The sequence below is a fragment of the Chaetodon auriga genome, chromosome 12, assembly GCF_051107435.1.
Source record: "Chaetodon auriga isolate fChaAug3 chromosome 12, fChaAug3.hap1, whole genome shotgun sequence".
NCBI classification, from domain to species: Eukaryota; Metazoa; Chordata; class Actinopteri; order Chaetodontiformes; family Chaetodontidae; genus Chaetodon; species Chaetodon auriga.
The window spans coordinates 3,689,283-3,705,877 of NC_135085.1; the positions used below are offsets into that span (position 1 = coordinate 3,689,283).

Consider the following 16,595-nt stretch of genomic DNA (forward strand, 5'->3'; position numbering starts at 1 on the left):
CAGCAACTGCAAATACAAATGCCAAAGTTCCCGGTATGGCAAAGTTATTTGCTGTTGACTAATCTCAAAATAATAATACTAACAATTTCTTAAAAATTAATTGTTAAATATTGTGTTATCAATCAAGTGAAAAGACTGTGAAGGTCCTCATTCATCCACGCCATGGTACCTAAGTGCTTTCCAAAGGCAACTGGACTTGCTTGAGCGTCTAGAAGTATCAAATGAAATGTTTCTTACTGTATGTTGCACAGCAAAGATAGTACAGAATGTATCAGAGAGAGCTCTAGCATAATAGAATATTTTTACTGAAGCATTTTCAGATTGGTTATTTTGATTTCATATACTGTAAACCAATGCGTTTTGGAATGAGAGTGACAATGTTGTAATGGGGATAAGACAGATTTCACTCATTTCACCACAGAGCCACTTTAATGTTGTCTTGGCATATCAGCCCAAGGATAATTCCCGACTCATAAGAAAAACACGACTAGCAGCTCTCTAAACTGAACATTTTGTCTTATACAGTGCTTCTCAACCTGCCACGTTTAAAAAACATAGCTTTTCAATTTTATGTCCCCACTTTTCATTCTAGTTTAGTTGTTATCACCGCGAAGAGCATTTCTTTCTATCCAGACTTTTGTTTCTACCCGGATATAAAAACAATGCCGGTGTCACTTCCGGTGGGTCACGAGCAGGTTCCGCTGGCTGCAGAATCCAAACATTCTCTGACGGAACGTGATTGAAATGTTTGTGTTTGGAGTCGGAGGCATGAGGGCGTGACATTAATAAGCTAAAGTTACGGGGAAGAATAACGTTAGTGTCACGGGCTGCGTAAACATACGTTATTCTCTGTTACAATGACTTCTGTGCCCATGAAGAGGCTTTACAAGGAGCTGCCAGTGTGGATAGTAGAGGACCACCATGATGTAAGCCTGGTTCTGTGTGAATACAGCCCGACTATACAACGCAGTATTGCTTCCTCTGAGCATCAACGAAATGCCTGGCTAGCTAGACCGTGAAACAGCCGACAGTAATGAGCTCTCCTAAGCATGTCGAGAACGTGCTCCCATGCCATGTCATTGCTAACTATCATTAAGTATACCCAGCATTATCTTTATAGTGACAGCTAAAACTGTTTTGTGGTCATTGTGGTAGTTTTCATGTCAGTGTTCATGTCAAAGCCTGTCACTCACCGTTCAGCCAATCACCAACCTCTTAGCAAGCTCTCCAGTTGCAGCACCAAACATGGACTGTAAGCGCTGATCAGATGTCAGTTTACTGGAGCACTGTGTATCTGATCATTAGGAACCACACACATATAACAGCCACACACGATCAAATGTCTCTCTCACTCGTGTCCTATGAGTTGTCCCTATGGACTCCTTCAGTTTGTTGGTACTGTTATGGTGTGAGCTATGTTTGTCCACTTGCCTCAGACCTGCAGACTGCAGGACACTCGCTTGTTTTGTTTCCTGCGTTGCACTTTCAGAATCCCCCTGGACCTCCAGTGAAGTTGTCTGTCATTGATTCAGAAAACAGATGTTATCAGCCAGATTATTTTTTTGTTTTTGTTTTTGTTTTTGTTTTTTTTTTGTTTTTTTTCAAATATCTGAATTGATGTGAGTCCCCCTGATGACTCTGTTGGAATTTAAGTAAGGTTCAGATTGTGTCCTCCAGATGTTGGGATTGTTAAATCAAACCTGCTGTAATCTGCCCAGATTTATATGATCAACTGGATCTTCAGCTGTACTGTGTTCCATTGTGGTGCTAATAGAGTAGCAGTTACTGCTGCACCAAGACTTATCAAAATAGCATAACTTTGGCTGTGTGTGTGTGTGTGTGTGTGTGTGTGAGTGTGTGTGTGATTCCTGTGGGTTCTTTCTGAACAGGTCTTGTTTTATGGCTGCCTGTTGTGTCAGTTATCAGTACAATATCATTTGTCCTCCTTCAGATGAAAGAGTGACATGTTCAGCACCTGAGGATAATTTCTTTGAAAGATTCTGTCCTTCCAACAAATGTCAACCACATATCTTAAATACTCTGTCAGTTTTTTCATCATATAATAGAGTCAAAGATTTTAAAATTGCTTATTTGACTGTGTCTTTAGGTGGTGTGTCATATTTATCGTGCCATTGCATCAAGACACCTCCCTCTGAAGAACATAAAGATGGTTCATTTAGACTCCCACCCTGATCTGCTCATCCCTGTCAACATGTCTGCTGACACTGTCTTCGATAAGGAGAAACTCTTCAGGTATGATTTGTTTCAGATGTGCGGTATGTTAGAGCAAAGACCGACTGATTCCAACCACTTCATTCAGTCTGTTTCAGAGGACTGGGACAGTCAAATCACGAGGCTGTGGCTTGCATTTACCCAAGATGAGGATTTTGTGAACAGGGGATAGCTTGATGTGTCACTTACCTCTGTGACATGTCAGAATAATTGCCTAAATCTCCATATGATCATGTTCACGCACCAGAAAGCTGAGATTGTTTACTAAGCTCACAGCTGAGGCTGCTTCACGATAAAAATTGTACCATAGCTCGCTGAAGGGGTGGTCCTCCCAAACTGGAAAGAGTTTCTCTAAAAGAAATTTTATAGACACTGTCTTTACAGAGAGAACACAAAGGATGCATTTTTGCAAAGCTGGAAGCACCAAAAATAAAAACTACCAAAATGGAATTCGTGAATTTCCCAGTTTATTTTTATTAAGGATCCCCATTAAGGGAACATGGATGTGCCTCTGGTGTTGTGGTTTCCTGCTGAACTAAGGGAACTCACTGAAGTTCAGTGAATGAATTCTTTCAGACGGGCTTTCGTTTGCAGGGCACCATTTTAATGGACCTGAAAGTACAACAATGAATCAGTCAATTCTAAGTCCAAACAACCAGTCAAGTTGAGTGTGCACAGCATGGCACTTTCAGTCGATGTCATTGACCACGAGTGTCCTCTCTAACTGATAGAGAAAGAGAGATAACAGAAAGCCTAAATGAGTTATTCATCACTTTTTATGATATAGCTTATTTTTATAGTCACAAGAGATATGATAGAAGGATTCTTAACTACTGGGTATGTTAAATACATGTTACTCAGGCCCATGAACAGGATAGACGTCTGTACGATTGTATTTAAAAACACGTAACTGTATTTCATGTTACTGAAGGAAACAGAATAAATATAGATTAATATTGTCAATCATCATTAAGGTTAATTTCAGAGATATTGATTCCAGGTCAAGTTGCCAGCCCTGATTCCAGATGTTTACAACCTGGACCAGTATAATCAGAACAGTGAGCATGGCTACATACCATTATGGTTAAGTGAGAAAATCAGTTTTCTTGTTTCTTGGTTGAACCAAACCTTCAGTTGTGAATCAGCAGGATGAACGCTGTCTTTCACCCAGTGTGTTCTGGGATATGCATTGTGTTGGACTCCACCAATCACTGCATGTCTCCCCTCCCAGTGAGTTGAGCATTGAAAACTGGATCATGCCCATGGTGTACGCTGGCCATGTGTCCTGTGTGGCGTGGCTGCATCCATACTGGGCCCAGCAGATCAGAGAGGGAGAACACAGGATGGCTGTAGGAAGAGACTCATCCACCACCACCATCAGGTAGGAAAAGAGTCATACATCTGTGTGAAGTCATCTGTTGATTTAGTAGGTTTGTGTGTTTCATTAGAGCCCTAACACATCATCCACTTTTGTTAGACTTCTTGTAAGGGCTGTTTAGGCCTGTACAGACTCTCCTGTTAGTTTGGGTGCCACAAATTTCTCTGTTATCGTTCTTGTGAGCACAACCTAGATCCAAAAAAAAGTTGGGATGCTGCAAAAAACATAAATTAAAAAGCCCATGTAGTAAACTCCTTCATACAATCATGTGTTCACAAAGTGGTGAACCTCTCTCCATCCTCGCTTGTGAACCACTGAACCTTTCCAGGATGCCCCATTCATACTCAATCATGATCTTACACCTGTTACCAATCAATCTGTTTACCTGTGGAATGTTCCAAACAGGTGTTTTTGGAGCATTCCACATCTTTCCCAGTCTTTAGTTGCTCCTGTCTCAGCTTGTTTGAAACATGTTGCTGCATCAAATTCAGAATAAGCAGATATTTACAAAAATCAATGAAGTTTATGAGTTAAACATTAAATATATTGTCTTTGTGTTGTTTTTAAGTGAGTGTATGTCAGAAAGGATTAGTAAAAATAAAAACAAAGTTAAAAAAGCCTGGAGATTTAGCCTTGAACCTGACTGGAGGGATAGTCAGCCAGAGTAATTGGTAACACCTACGTTTTTCTCTCTATTGTTTCTCTTCAGTTTGACTCCACTTCTTCTCTCTGTCTCTCTCTCTCCATTTGTTTTCAGGGTGACTAGTACAGACAATTACTTCCTCAGTGACGGTTTGTATGTGTCTGAAGAGCAGCTGGAGAACTCTAAACCTCTCAGACTGAATGTGGTCAAAGTCAATCCTGTCAAAGCAAGTCACGGGTCATCTTCAGGTGCGTACTTTAGCATTTGAGGGCGACAGACAAACACTCTCTAGAGTTAATCCAACAACTCTATCTATGCTCTGGTAACTCTGCTCTTGTAGAGTTAGAGTAGTTGGATTACTCTGATATCCAACCAGGAGTGTTTGTGTTCCTCAGTTGATTGAGCTCTGCTGGAAGTTTTTATGAGGGAGACATCCAGTTTCCAAGGATATGAAGCAGATGATTAATTTGTTATTGAAATTGTTGCAGTTGTTGAACTTACTAGTTTTTGGTGGTCAAAGGTCACTGTAACCACACACAACACATTTTTGACCACAACTCTAGAATTCATTCATTATTCAAACCATAACTCAGGAACAGAAGGACGGATTGTGACCATATCTCACATTTGGTCAGATACTGAATTGGTGACACTGATCTTGGGTGTTCACCTTCAAACTGTGCTGATTGTTCAGATCTTCTGTGCTGCTGGTTGAAGATGTGTGAAGCATCCATGTTTTATAGTTTGTAGCTTCTTCTACAGTAGCATCCATATTTGAAGCATTGTAGTCCATCAAGCTTATTGGTTCTGCTGATTTTGAGCTTCAGGTGATTGTTGTTGCTCCATGTGATGAAGCTCTCCATCAATCCTCTGTTAAAATAGTCTCTAAGTGCAGACATCATGTTTCTCACTGGACATTGTTCACTGCAGTCATACACGTCCCCATAGTCAAAGTCTTCACTACATATGAGTCTGTAAAGACATGGATGGAAATGCAGCTGGTAGGCAGAGGCATACAACCACAAGCTAATTCTAGTTAAATGTCAAAATTTTACCCATAAATAACTATTATACCATTAAGGTAATGCTATCATAAGCAGCAACTTTTTTAAAGCGTTTCTAGAAGGATTGAAGACTCTTGTGCATGTTATGCAGCCTGGGTTCCTTCAGGTGTGGCTCATTTGAACTTATCATCGTCCTTTTTGAGTTTAGCTGTGTTTGTTTTTGACTGAATGCAGCCGTTCTTGACTGTTATCACTAATGCCACCACTCAAATGACTGATTCCTCTCTCAGTGCCAAAACAGCGTGGCAGTGTCGTTGGGACCGGAGCTGCAAAATTGCATTTTTCTTCGCTTTTACAGCACTCACTCTGATCGCCAAGAAAAATGAGTCAGTGAGTGCAGGCTCAGTGTGAAAGACACATGCTGAGAAATTACCAGCTTTCTGCAAAACATGGGAATTGCACTTAGGATACAAAATGTTCACACCTCAATTTAGAATGCCTGCTTTTTGCAAGCTACTTCTTTCCTCTTTGAAAGACAAGTCCACAGTCTGTTTTGATACAATGCTTGCATTCCCATATGAAGTCTGTGCTGGCCTTGAGCTGCTCCCTTCCTAATACAAAAACACATTCTTAGCTGCAGCTAGTATGCATTGATCTCATAAACACATATCAGTGATTCTTAGAGCATCTGTTGTCCACAGCTGCTGTATGCTGTATGAAAATAAAGAAGTTTATTGAAACCCTGCCACCCTCTGAACTAGCCTGATCGATACTGGATTTTTCAGCCCAATACAAGCATTGATATTTGGACTTTAAAAACATCTGATAATCATTTATCAGCCAACCATAAAAATTTCTTCACACAAGCATGTAATGTGAAAAACAACCCTGATACAGAACTCTTAGATTTTTTTGTAACTAGGATACATACTGAGTGGAACATTTAAGTGATGGTGGACGAACTATTTTGATGGTGACACTGTTTCTAGATTAGGTCAGACCTTGTTTGGCATTTCTATTTTTTTGTTTGTTTGTTTTTGGTCTGTTCAGCATTTTTTTTATAAGCATAGGACAGCTGTATTATCCGAATTGTAACAGTTTTGAAGGAGAGCCGACTCCTCTTCCTGGCACTAGATGTCTTTTTCAAACATTTCAGTATAGGCACTATATTATATACACTATATAAGATTTTGGCCCAAAATGTGCAGTGATGGTGAATTGCTTGGCATTATGTATTCTTACCACTGACATCTCCATATTTACTATATCCAAGAAAGATTGTAACCAATGATTCCAGAGGAGAGAATCAGGAGGCGGACAGCGAAGGTTTTCTGCCACTGTCAGACCAACAGAAAGTGCAATCCTCCGATGAAATGAGAGATCTAAAGAGGCGATATCGTTCAATAGGAGTATCCTTGGACAATATGGCACTTTAATATCGGGTAGGTCAGATAAGGTAGTAGATACCATTTTCCAGAAATGCACTTCCCCTGGGCCACTCCAATACATTTACAGAAAAGGCCCTGGGTCCCCATTAAGACAGCTTGCAGCCAGGAGAGGATATGAGCTTCATCAGATGAAGCTTTCTGGAAGTGAGGTCTATCCTGCGCAGAAATTTAAAGTGTATCAGTCTGTGGTTGCCATTTTTAGGTTATGGATAGGATCTAACTTGTCCCAGACTGCTAACCAGCAATGTCATCCACAGAATACCAAAGGTCCCTTCTCCACATTTGATGGACTGTCAGAGGTTTGCAAACAGAAATTAAGAGTAAATATTTCCTCAATGCAAAACTAATAAGTTCGACCTCCCACATCTAGCAGAGAATGGAGTGAATGAGTTGTAAAAACTACAGCCCACAGGACATCATAGGTTCACATTGCTAACCTGAGCCAAAGGTAAATGAAATGCAGACATCTTAATACATGTGTGTTTATCACCCCACATAAACCTAGAAAATGACTTTGTTTCATTTGTTCCAATACCATCCCACCCTTAAGGTTTTCCTCTTTTCATACCAAGGATGGCCTCCTTAAGATGATTTCACGTAGAAGGAACCCTACGTGTTCTTCCTCCTGAGATACAGATGGAAGGTTTAGGTTTCCCATATAGTCCTTTCTCATTTCAAAGTCCAGAGTTACTTCTGAAGAGCAAAGGTTAGAGAGAAATATTCTAGATGTATTCATGTGTTCATTTCCTTTGGGCCTGTTGAAAGGCCACATGCAGAACTGACTGATGTAATATCTGAGAGGTGGCTAGGTTTAGGGCCAGTGAAAGAGTAATTCTGCTTAGTCCTTAATATTAAGAAATCTGCTGTATGTCAGCTCAGAACATAGTGCATCAATGGTTAATTTTACAGTCAGTCAAAGGAACTTGTTGTTAATGCTCTAATTCAGTCAATTTCACCCCCCAGTTCATTGATTTACTGAGATAAATTCCCCCGACTAATGCCTAAAAAAGTGCATTTTTGTTGCTCAGCAGTGATGTGTTGAAACATCAGCTGGTAGCTTTTTGGGGTTATCTCTAAGGGTATTCTTGGACAACGCAATACTGTGATCAGAGAGTGTGTGTGGGGGTAAATTTACTGCTCTAGGAATTTTGGATATCAGTGAGGCAGAAGTGAATATATAATCACTGTGAGAATAAGTCCTATAGCTATGTGAACAGAAGCTATTGGGTCAAAGAACGGTGAATAGTGTGGAATTTATCTGCAAGGCTGAGGTCTGAGATAAGTTTATTCAGAGTGGTTGAAGAAGCATTCTGGGAGTGCTGACTTAGATAGCTTGAACGATCAAGAGCGGGGTCAACAATGGTATTAATATCTGCTCTCAACACCATTAAAGAACATCTGACGTAGGATGTAAACAAGTTTGAAGCAGCCAGATGATGCTTTATAAAGTTACTAAAACAGGAGACATCAGTGCTTCTCCAATGATATTCCTGTATGAGCACAGCATCCACTTAATGTGTGCGTACAAGGTCTACACAAGCAGTGCGCTTGACTGGATTATTGAGCCAATTTGTATTGAAACTAGAAGAGTAGAGTCAGAGCTTACACAACCAGAGCGAACAGTGAGAAAAATAAGTGCTAGTGGCTTTGACTTAATGCGGTGGAGTCAATAGACTGTCATCAGTCTTCAGTATCTCCTTGTCTGTTTACAAAGTTCAGCTTCTAGGCGAGTGTTGAGTACACTCGCCCAGAAGCGGATCCCCAAATCAGTTTCACCCTGGCTGGGTGCAATAGGAACGTCTTAAATCCATGTGGAAATTTATAATGACGACAGAAAACAATATCTTTTCTACCAAGTTTCAGGGGAGAGCATTGGGCAGCCTGAAGGAGGTGGACGAGAACTGAACCATGTTACAGAAGAGCGTTCTGGATGAAATGGAAGTGTTCACATGTTGGGGCCCAATATGGTGAAACCGTTTGGGAAGGAATGTGGTCATGTACAGGCTGGCGTTGGAGCCCTCAGGTATCTCTTGGATTAGGACGTCATTGTGCCGACTTATGTCCTCCACATCAGGAAGATTGACTCCTAACTCTGTTATGTGACAGCTTGTGTCACTGCTGTCCTTCTCTGTGTTGCCCGTACGGCTGGACTGAGTTGTATCTGGCTGTAGTTTACGCCCGTCCTCTGTGCAGGCAGAGATGTCGTGGTACATTCAGTTCTGTGAACTCGGATGCCATGAAACTCGTCCATAGCTTGGCTTGATTGTGTTAGCCATATTATCCTCCATACCACTGCTGTGGGGTTTGCTTGGTATTTCACTCGAACTAGCATCAGTTTTCACGGCTGTCCTTAGGTGGTTGTTTCTCTGTGATGGCCTTGATGGAAAAATGTTTTTGCTACTCATCAGCCAACATAGCGATATATCTGCAATGCATGAATATTGGCTCTAAAAGGCAGCAGGACACACATGTTGATAAATCTTCAGCCTCTGATTTGTTAACCTTGATTAAATCATGGACAAACTATACACACCACACACACTTCTACGCCCATCAGACGCTTGTAACTGGGCATTCTGTTATGCAGGAAGACGTCAGATTGGCAGGGCTCATTAATGCTGTGCATCACCATCTCCTCTCCACCTTTCTCTTTAACACAACTGGGGTTTCATGTTTCATTCTTGGAATGAATTATGGTGGAAACACTGCTTTGCCACATCAGTTACAATGTGAAGAGACAGTTGACAGTGTGAGATACAGGAGTTCCTCCCTTGTGGCATTAGAAACCTTTGCAAACCTGTCATCAGTTACCCAGCCTGTCAGCTTCAGCATGTATCATATATTCTTAACAGTATTCTTAACCACTTAATGCACAGACCATATCTAACAAACAAAATCAAAATCCATTTCACAATCTATTTCTATTGTCTCTTATTGTTTTAATTTTGATGGAATTCTATATTCCGGCTTTTAACTCAGTTCACTAATGGACAAATTTCCACCTTGCACTGTTATTCTGTTTGCTGTAACATTTCAGAAAAGAAAACAGAAGCGGACACAGAGAGATGGTTTGCCAAGAGGCCCCGTACAGAGGACAGTATCGCAGGGGAAGCCAGCTGCTCTGAGCCCCTCTCAAGATGCACTGACACATGGCAGCCAGCAGAGGGCAGCAGTGGGCCAAGCCTGGGCACTGATGATGAAGGATCTACCAGTTATGTTGTTAAGAGAATATCTGCATTTCTCAGTGAGACAGAGCCATACATCTTGGATATTGATTTGGATTTCTTCTCATGTAAGAATCCCTTCAAGGAGTTGTACACACAGGTAAATCCCACATGTAGACCTGCACCTCTTTGTTCAGGTGTGTAGCAGCTTCTTTAACCTTTGCTCTTACACTTTAACCAGAATGATGTGTTTACCCAGACATCCACATATGCAGGGAATATTTACAGAGACCTGATTTTTTTTTTTTTACACTTTTTAAAATTCTAATTTATAATTGTTGATTTGAATCACTTTCTAACAGTGAGAGATTTTAGCTTCCTGTAAAACAGGAAATCCCCTTAAGAGCAGACTCTGGAATGATCCCTAGTCTGTTTCAACAGGAAATACATCATATCCAGAAAAGTTGTCCATGGGGCATTAAATGGAAAAATCCTCTATTGAAATAGAAACAAAAGGGTTCCTAATAAGGTAACACCCTCACAGAGATGTTTTCTAGACATTTTTCCTGTTTTCTGGTGCTTGGCTGGTGTACATCCAGGATTTCAGTGGCTGTAGCTCAGGTGTTAGAGTGGGTCAGGCATTGATGAAAGTGTTGGTGTTCTAATCTCAGAGCTCCTCGGTTATTTATGCATGCTAAAGTGTCCTTGAGCAAGACCCCCAAATTACTGTGCTTCTTTGTGTTTGGCAAATGAATGCTAGTAGGCTAATTATTGTAAAATAGGCCTTTATTTCAATAATGATCCACTGAGAAACACAAGCAGGACATCAAATCATATCTTCATGAAATTACTGATTTAAAAACATAAAGCATAAATACAATAGTAATGATTTTGATGATGATGCTTTTATAGGCTTTAACCTCTGCCTCCTTTACCTTTAGTATTATGTGGGAAAAACACATCATATAAAGTAAAAGTATACAGCTCATTAATGAAACTGAAAATACAGGTAGCAAGCTTAAAGTCTGTGCAGTATCAGTGCAAAAACAGACATTCAGGAATACATCTTGTCTGGTGATTACAAAACTGCAAACATCTGCAGTGTCCACATATTTTACAGTGGAGGAATGAAGATGAATACGATGGCAGTGAATTGTGTTCATCAGATTTGTTCCACAGTAAAACTACACGTGGACATGACAGATCTTCCAAACTAACAGAGCTTGTAATCAACAATTCTAAATAATAATTTTAAAAAGTGCAAAAAAAAAAATCTGGTATCTGTAAATATTCCCTGCATATGCGGATGAAGCTTAAACCAGACTGGAGTAAGTTCCAGGCAGACAGAGTGCAGGTCAGACACCTTTCTGACCAGTTTGTCTTCAACACATAGTTGAAATGTGATGCCTCACAGCCTCCTGATGACGCTTGTTTTACCTGTTATGACATGATTATGTAATGGCATTCTTAAAAGCTGAAGTGCTGCTATCGTTCTGGTCGGACCTATAGTGAGTGACAGGTCTTGATTATATCTAAAAGTTGTTGAATACAAGTTTATGAGCATAACCATATTATGTCCAAAGGGACATGTTTACTCATTTTTACCCATATAGCTTAAAAACAGACCAGTTACCACCTGAAGTCCAGTGAATGTGCTAATTTACATCATATGGAAGTATGTCCATCTACATATGGATCCCTCTGTAGTTTAAATGTAACATTGAACTGACCTCAGCTCCATGTTGTCTCTGTGTCAAGGAAGAGTACTCCATACTGCAGGAGCTCTACAACTTCAGAGGACCTGGCCCTGATGCTGATGAGGTCAGACCAAAGATTCCAGCCCTCTTTACATACGAACACAGAGTGCCCATGTGTGGGTCAACATATATGTGAACAGTGATGTATCTGTGAGGACTGTGTGCTGACATAATGTTAAACAGTACAGTCAATGTCTGCATGTAATTGTTGCCTAATGAGAACAATCATTTGGTTGAGTAATTTCAGTTATTACAAGAGTATAAAGAGTAAATACTTCAGGAAAATCTCAACGTCTGACTATATGATGATGCTGTGTTAGAGAGATCCATGAAGTGGATTAAGTTTGAAATGATTCCATTGAGTGTAAATCTAAGTGTAACCCTCTGAAGAAGACACTCCAGATCCTCCAATCACACCTACTTACCCACCTTCATTATACCCAAACCATCTTCTTCAGTCTTACCACTAACTTTTGGAGCTGTGGTGGGGTTTTTTTATGCATTTCTTATGTTTTGACAATTCATTTTGTGTGTGTGTGTGTGTGTGTGTGTGTGTGTGTGTGTGTGTGTGTGTCCAGGAGGAGCTTGATGAGTGTGTGGACCGTCGTGTACATCAGTTAGAAGACCTGGAAGCAGCATTTGCTGACCTGCTCGAGGACGATGGAGAAGAGACAGTTACACGCTGGGCCAGCAATCCTGGGTAAAGATTTTCTCTGGGCTCATCAGTGACTGTCTGAAGTCTCAGTTTGCTGCTCACTGCTAGAGTGAGTCTGACTCACAGGAAGCGGGCTGACCGATGAGTTCAGTGACATTCTCCTCCCCTTCCTCTGTCTGTGTGTTTAGTTCGATTTCCCCATCAATACATGAGACAACCACCTCCGAGCAGCAGCATACTTCATGAAAAAGTTTTATTGAAGTTTTTGCACTTTTGCAGGAATTTAGCCATTTTAATGCCGGGGCTCGCCTCCCCACCCAAATAAGTTAGTGGCTTAGGTTTAGGACTCCAACCCCAACACACCAGTTTCACCTGGCAGTGTGTAATCACATCTGAAAAAGAATAATATTCAGGTAATTTGCCATTTTCTTAAGGCAAATATTTCAACTGTAAAGGAAATACTGACATTCTGTCTCTCTCACTCTTTGACACACACACACACACACACACACACACACACACAAACGATAGCCTTGGCATTCCTGAGCTCTGCGCTCATGTTCTCTGTCCGGGCTGGTTAGTGACTTCATGGCAGCCGGATCCTCAGGAGGATTTTCCCTCTTCTACCTTTCTTACCTGGACGTGGCTTTTGGATGATTCATAGTCTTTTCTGGCTTCACATTTCAGGATTTTAGTCCCAGTAATGAAAGTATTGGTTCTCTCTCCATCTGAAGCTCGTTGACGACACTCCGAGCAGAACATCGTGTGGCTCGTCACCTCATAAACTCAATCATGGGACTCTCCACCGTCTCTTTTTCTCCACCTCCTGTTAAGAAATGCCGTGCGACCTTCACCTCTTTGGCCTGTGTCTCATCTTGGGAGGTTTTCTCTGCAGACATCTTAAGGCCTGTGATGTAACAGCATATTATGTTTCTGCGTCTCCTCGTTTAAGTGTTTAAGTGAAACAAGCCGACTCGCAATTCGATCTGCATTGTGGAATGTCGCAAATTGCTCTCCTGCTGTTACACAATCACTGTTACACTGCTTTCATTCACCCACCACTGCACAAAATCAACTTTAACCCTGCAATAGGCAACAGGTAGTTTACTGCTGACACTTATTCATAAGGATCATTTTGCGGGATCACTGACACATGAAGTTTAGCACGACTGTAACATTTGCATCTGTAAAATGCAGAGCTTTGCATCGAGTAACTGCCAGCAGAAAGTCCATGCCGCTGCTTCATCTGTCTATGATTTGTTTCGTCCACAGCTGGAGCGTATTATCTTCACTTTGTCCTTACTTGTGTTTTCAGGATGGCTTCATTAACCCAACTGGTTTCCAGTTTAAAGTCGAGAAATCTGTGCCCTGACTATGAAATGGTAAGAATGTTAATGTGCTTATATACTGAAACTGTGTGTCCCACCAAAAGCCCCAAAGACACTATAAATGCTATTATTATATAATTACACTAGAATTACTTTACTATGTTATGGTATGAATGCAGTAATAATTGACATGTCCACACAGTTGTGTATTTTTATGTACAGAGATCATTTTGGGATGATGGCTGTTTTTAAATCATGAGCCGTCATTTAGCTCTCGTTGCAGCGTGGGACTGGTCACTCAAAAGGACATTTGCACATTCAATTTTCAATGTGACCTGAAAGAAAGATTCAGAAACGATTGAATAGTAATGATAATACAGTGCCTTTCAAAGTAAAAGCATAAAAAGCTAAAATGAAATGACACATATCAAGTTTCATACTGAGCTTTGTTTTCTTGCCTTTTCTCTGATGTGCTCTTCCATGTTTTCTCTTTGCAATCTTCCCCATCATGACTTTGATTCTTTTTTCCTCCTTTCCCCTCCTCCTCCTCTCTCCGTCTGTTCTTTTTAGGTGCATCAGGCAGGATTAACCTGTGACTCTGTTGAGCTGCCTCACCACATCAGCACTGATGAGGAGATCGACAGACTCATCTCAGCTGTAAAGCTGTGTCTGAAGGCGCTGCCCAAACCTACACTGGTTACCATGTCAAGGTAAGGAACACAGCTACGCAGAATTAAAGATCTAAGAGGCTGAATAGAAATTCAGGAAAAGGTTAAACGTGTTTGCTAATGTGTGTGTTTCCAGGTCCAGTCTAGACGAGTACTGCCCAGTTGAGCAGGTGGATTCAGTCCAGAGCAGAGTACTGGCTGTACTGGAGGGCCTGTATGGACCGCTGGACTTGCACAAAGACTATGAGAACAGCAGCACAGAGACTCAGGACAGCCAGCCTCAGGCGTCCTAACAAACAAACTCCGCACCTGTCACTTTTGGAGTTTGTGGATGTACTGTTTGAGAAAGACCACCCTTTGAAAAATGACACATCAGATGGTGTTACCATGAATCTCTCAGTACATTTCTATCTCACAGCCAACAGCTGGAACATGTTTTCAGGCTGTTGGACGTGTTCACTCTGTCTAATGTGTTCCCATTAGAAGTGGCCGTAGAAGTTTTGTGTAGTTTTTGTAGCAGACACTGACACTGTTTACATGCACAGAAGAAACCAGATTACTGTGAGAATACTGGTCTGTTGATGGTCAAATCCCATGTGCAGACTCAAACCAGCAATGGATGTATGCTAATAACAAATATTTGAAGCCCGGTTGAGGGAGTATATGTCCCCTGAGCAGAATCTAGCAGTGTTAACCAGGTTTTTCTCAATCACTTAATCTGAGAAATAATTGGGAGAAGTGATGAGTTTATTTAAACAGCACTAGTGTTTTTCCATGTGTCCCTGGAGCCTTCTTTAAGTGTCTCTAAACTGACAGCAGATGGGTGAAATGCTTTGGGCTGTGTTTCATGTAAGCAGTTCCTCATTCCACAGCTGTCTTCAATGACCACAACTTGCAGTTGCAACACAGAGTATCTCAGCTTGCTACAGCAGGCTGAGGATTTACCCTCTCCCCCAAAATAAAGATACTGTTGGAATTGTCACTATAGAGAAATCTCCTCACAGAAAATTATCATAGAATAGTTTTTCTGAGGCGAGCCCTCTTAACTGACTCTCCAGGAACATTTAGATCCACTTGGTAGATACCAGAGCTAGTCCAAAACATCAGAATGATGTATCAGAATATATGGTTTTCTTGGTATCAAAGTCTCTTAAAAATCAAGGAGAAAAATCTATTAAAAAACAACTGGATTAGATTCCTCCATGAACTCTGACAGGAAACCCCAGTATATGGGCAGCTGAACGTATGGCAGCGAGGAAGTAACACTACTTAAAGTACAGATACACACAGAAATGTAGAAGATGTGTGATAGAGTTGTTTTTAGCAAAAAAAGAAAAAGAAAAGAAAGAATATTGGATGCATCATCTGATATTTCTAAACTCTCAAAATTAAAGTTTTGCCTAAAAAATCCAGTAAGGCTCAACTTTAGTTGTTAGCAGTGAAATCAATGAGTCTGTATTTTAAATGGGATGTGAATAGACTGTGCCAGGAAGCCAGGGCCAGTTTTGCAGTGTGTGTAGCAATAAACTCAGATCGCCTGTATTAAAGAAGTGTCACTTAAAGCCCTGACAAGTGCAGTCTGAGTGCTGTCGTGTGGATGAAACCTACACTGGAGAATAGCAAGTCAATTATTGAGACAAAGTAAGTGTGGAAATGTTTGAAAACCGTTTTCTCAATTGCAGCAGTAAGTTTGAAATGGGCCTGTAATTGATCGTCACTAAGACTTTTACAGTAAATTGCTCAAAGCCTTTAAAAGCAGCCTGATAGCACTGATAACTCTGCAATAGGTCTCGTGGCATGCCAGTGAAGCACTTCTTAAAAAGGTTGTAGACAGAGTATCAAGGCAGCAGATGGAAGATGTTAGATACAGCAGATTTTATAGTTTAATAGGATCAAAGAATGTCATGCCAACTGGATAAGTTTTATGTGGATCCAAGAATGTTCTTGACATGGAGGCATGATAGTTTGCCTACTCTTCAGAATTTTGGCAGCATTGAAGGAGCGAAATTCATTACCCAAGTCAGTAGAAAGGAGTTCAGGAGGTAGTGATGCTGGAGGGTTTGTCAGTTTGTCAACAGCAGCGAATAACAGGATACCACAGCAGCTGACAGTGTGTGTGTCTCTGTGTGTGTTTTAGCGTGTTTTGTCATCTTCAAAGGAAACTGCAGGTTTATGAGGATGTTTTCAAAGAGGGACATACTTAACACTGCACCAATCAATGCAAGGATAACAACAACGGATCAAATTACCTTTAAAAGGGGCAGCTGGTCCCAACGAAGCCACAGAGGATTATCACCTTGTCTGCAGTTCCCCTCAGC

At 40.9% G+C, this 16,595-nt stretch overlaps 1 protein-coding gene across 1 annotated transcript; it reads left to right on the forward strand.

The window, feature by feature from the left end:
* Positions 1-670: 670 nt before the first annotated feature.
* c12h5orf22 (chromosome 12 C5orf22 homolog) lies at positions 671-15,843 on the forward strand. Its single transcript, XM_076745755.1, has 10 exons — positions 671-926; positions 2,108-2,253; positions 3,464-3,613; positions 4,368-4,501; positions 9,743-10,029; positions 11,628-11,690; positions 12,205-12,326; positions 13,597-13,663; positions 14,180-14,319; positions 14,414-15,843. The coding sequence occupies exons 1-10, from the start codon at positions 858-860 to the stop codon at positions 14,568-14,570; spliced, it is 1,335 nt and encodes a 444-aa protein (XP_076601870.1). The 5' UTR covers positions 671-857; the 3' UTR covers positions 14,571-15,843.
* The last annotated feature ends 752 nt before the right edge of the window (positions 15,844-16,595 follow it).

What these genes read in the sequence shown, in the direction of transcription:
- c12h5orf22 (XM_076745755.1), top strand. Translation starts at nt 858, where the DNA reads ATGACTTCTGTGCCCATGAAGAGGCTTTACAAGGAGCTGCCAGTGTGG. An exon ending in TAGTAGAGGACCACCATGAT is followed by an intron (nt 927 to 2,107) that starts GTAAGCCTGGTT and finishes CTGTGTCTTTAG; the next exon opens with GTGGTGTGTCATATTTATCG. An exon ending in TCAAGGAGTTGTACACACAG is followed by an intron (nt 10,030 to 11,627) that starts GTAAATCCCACA and finishes CTCTGTGTCAAG; the next exon opens with GAAGAGTACTCCATACTGCA.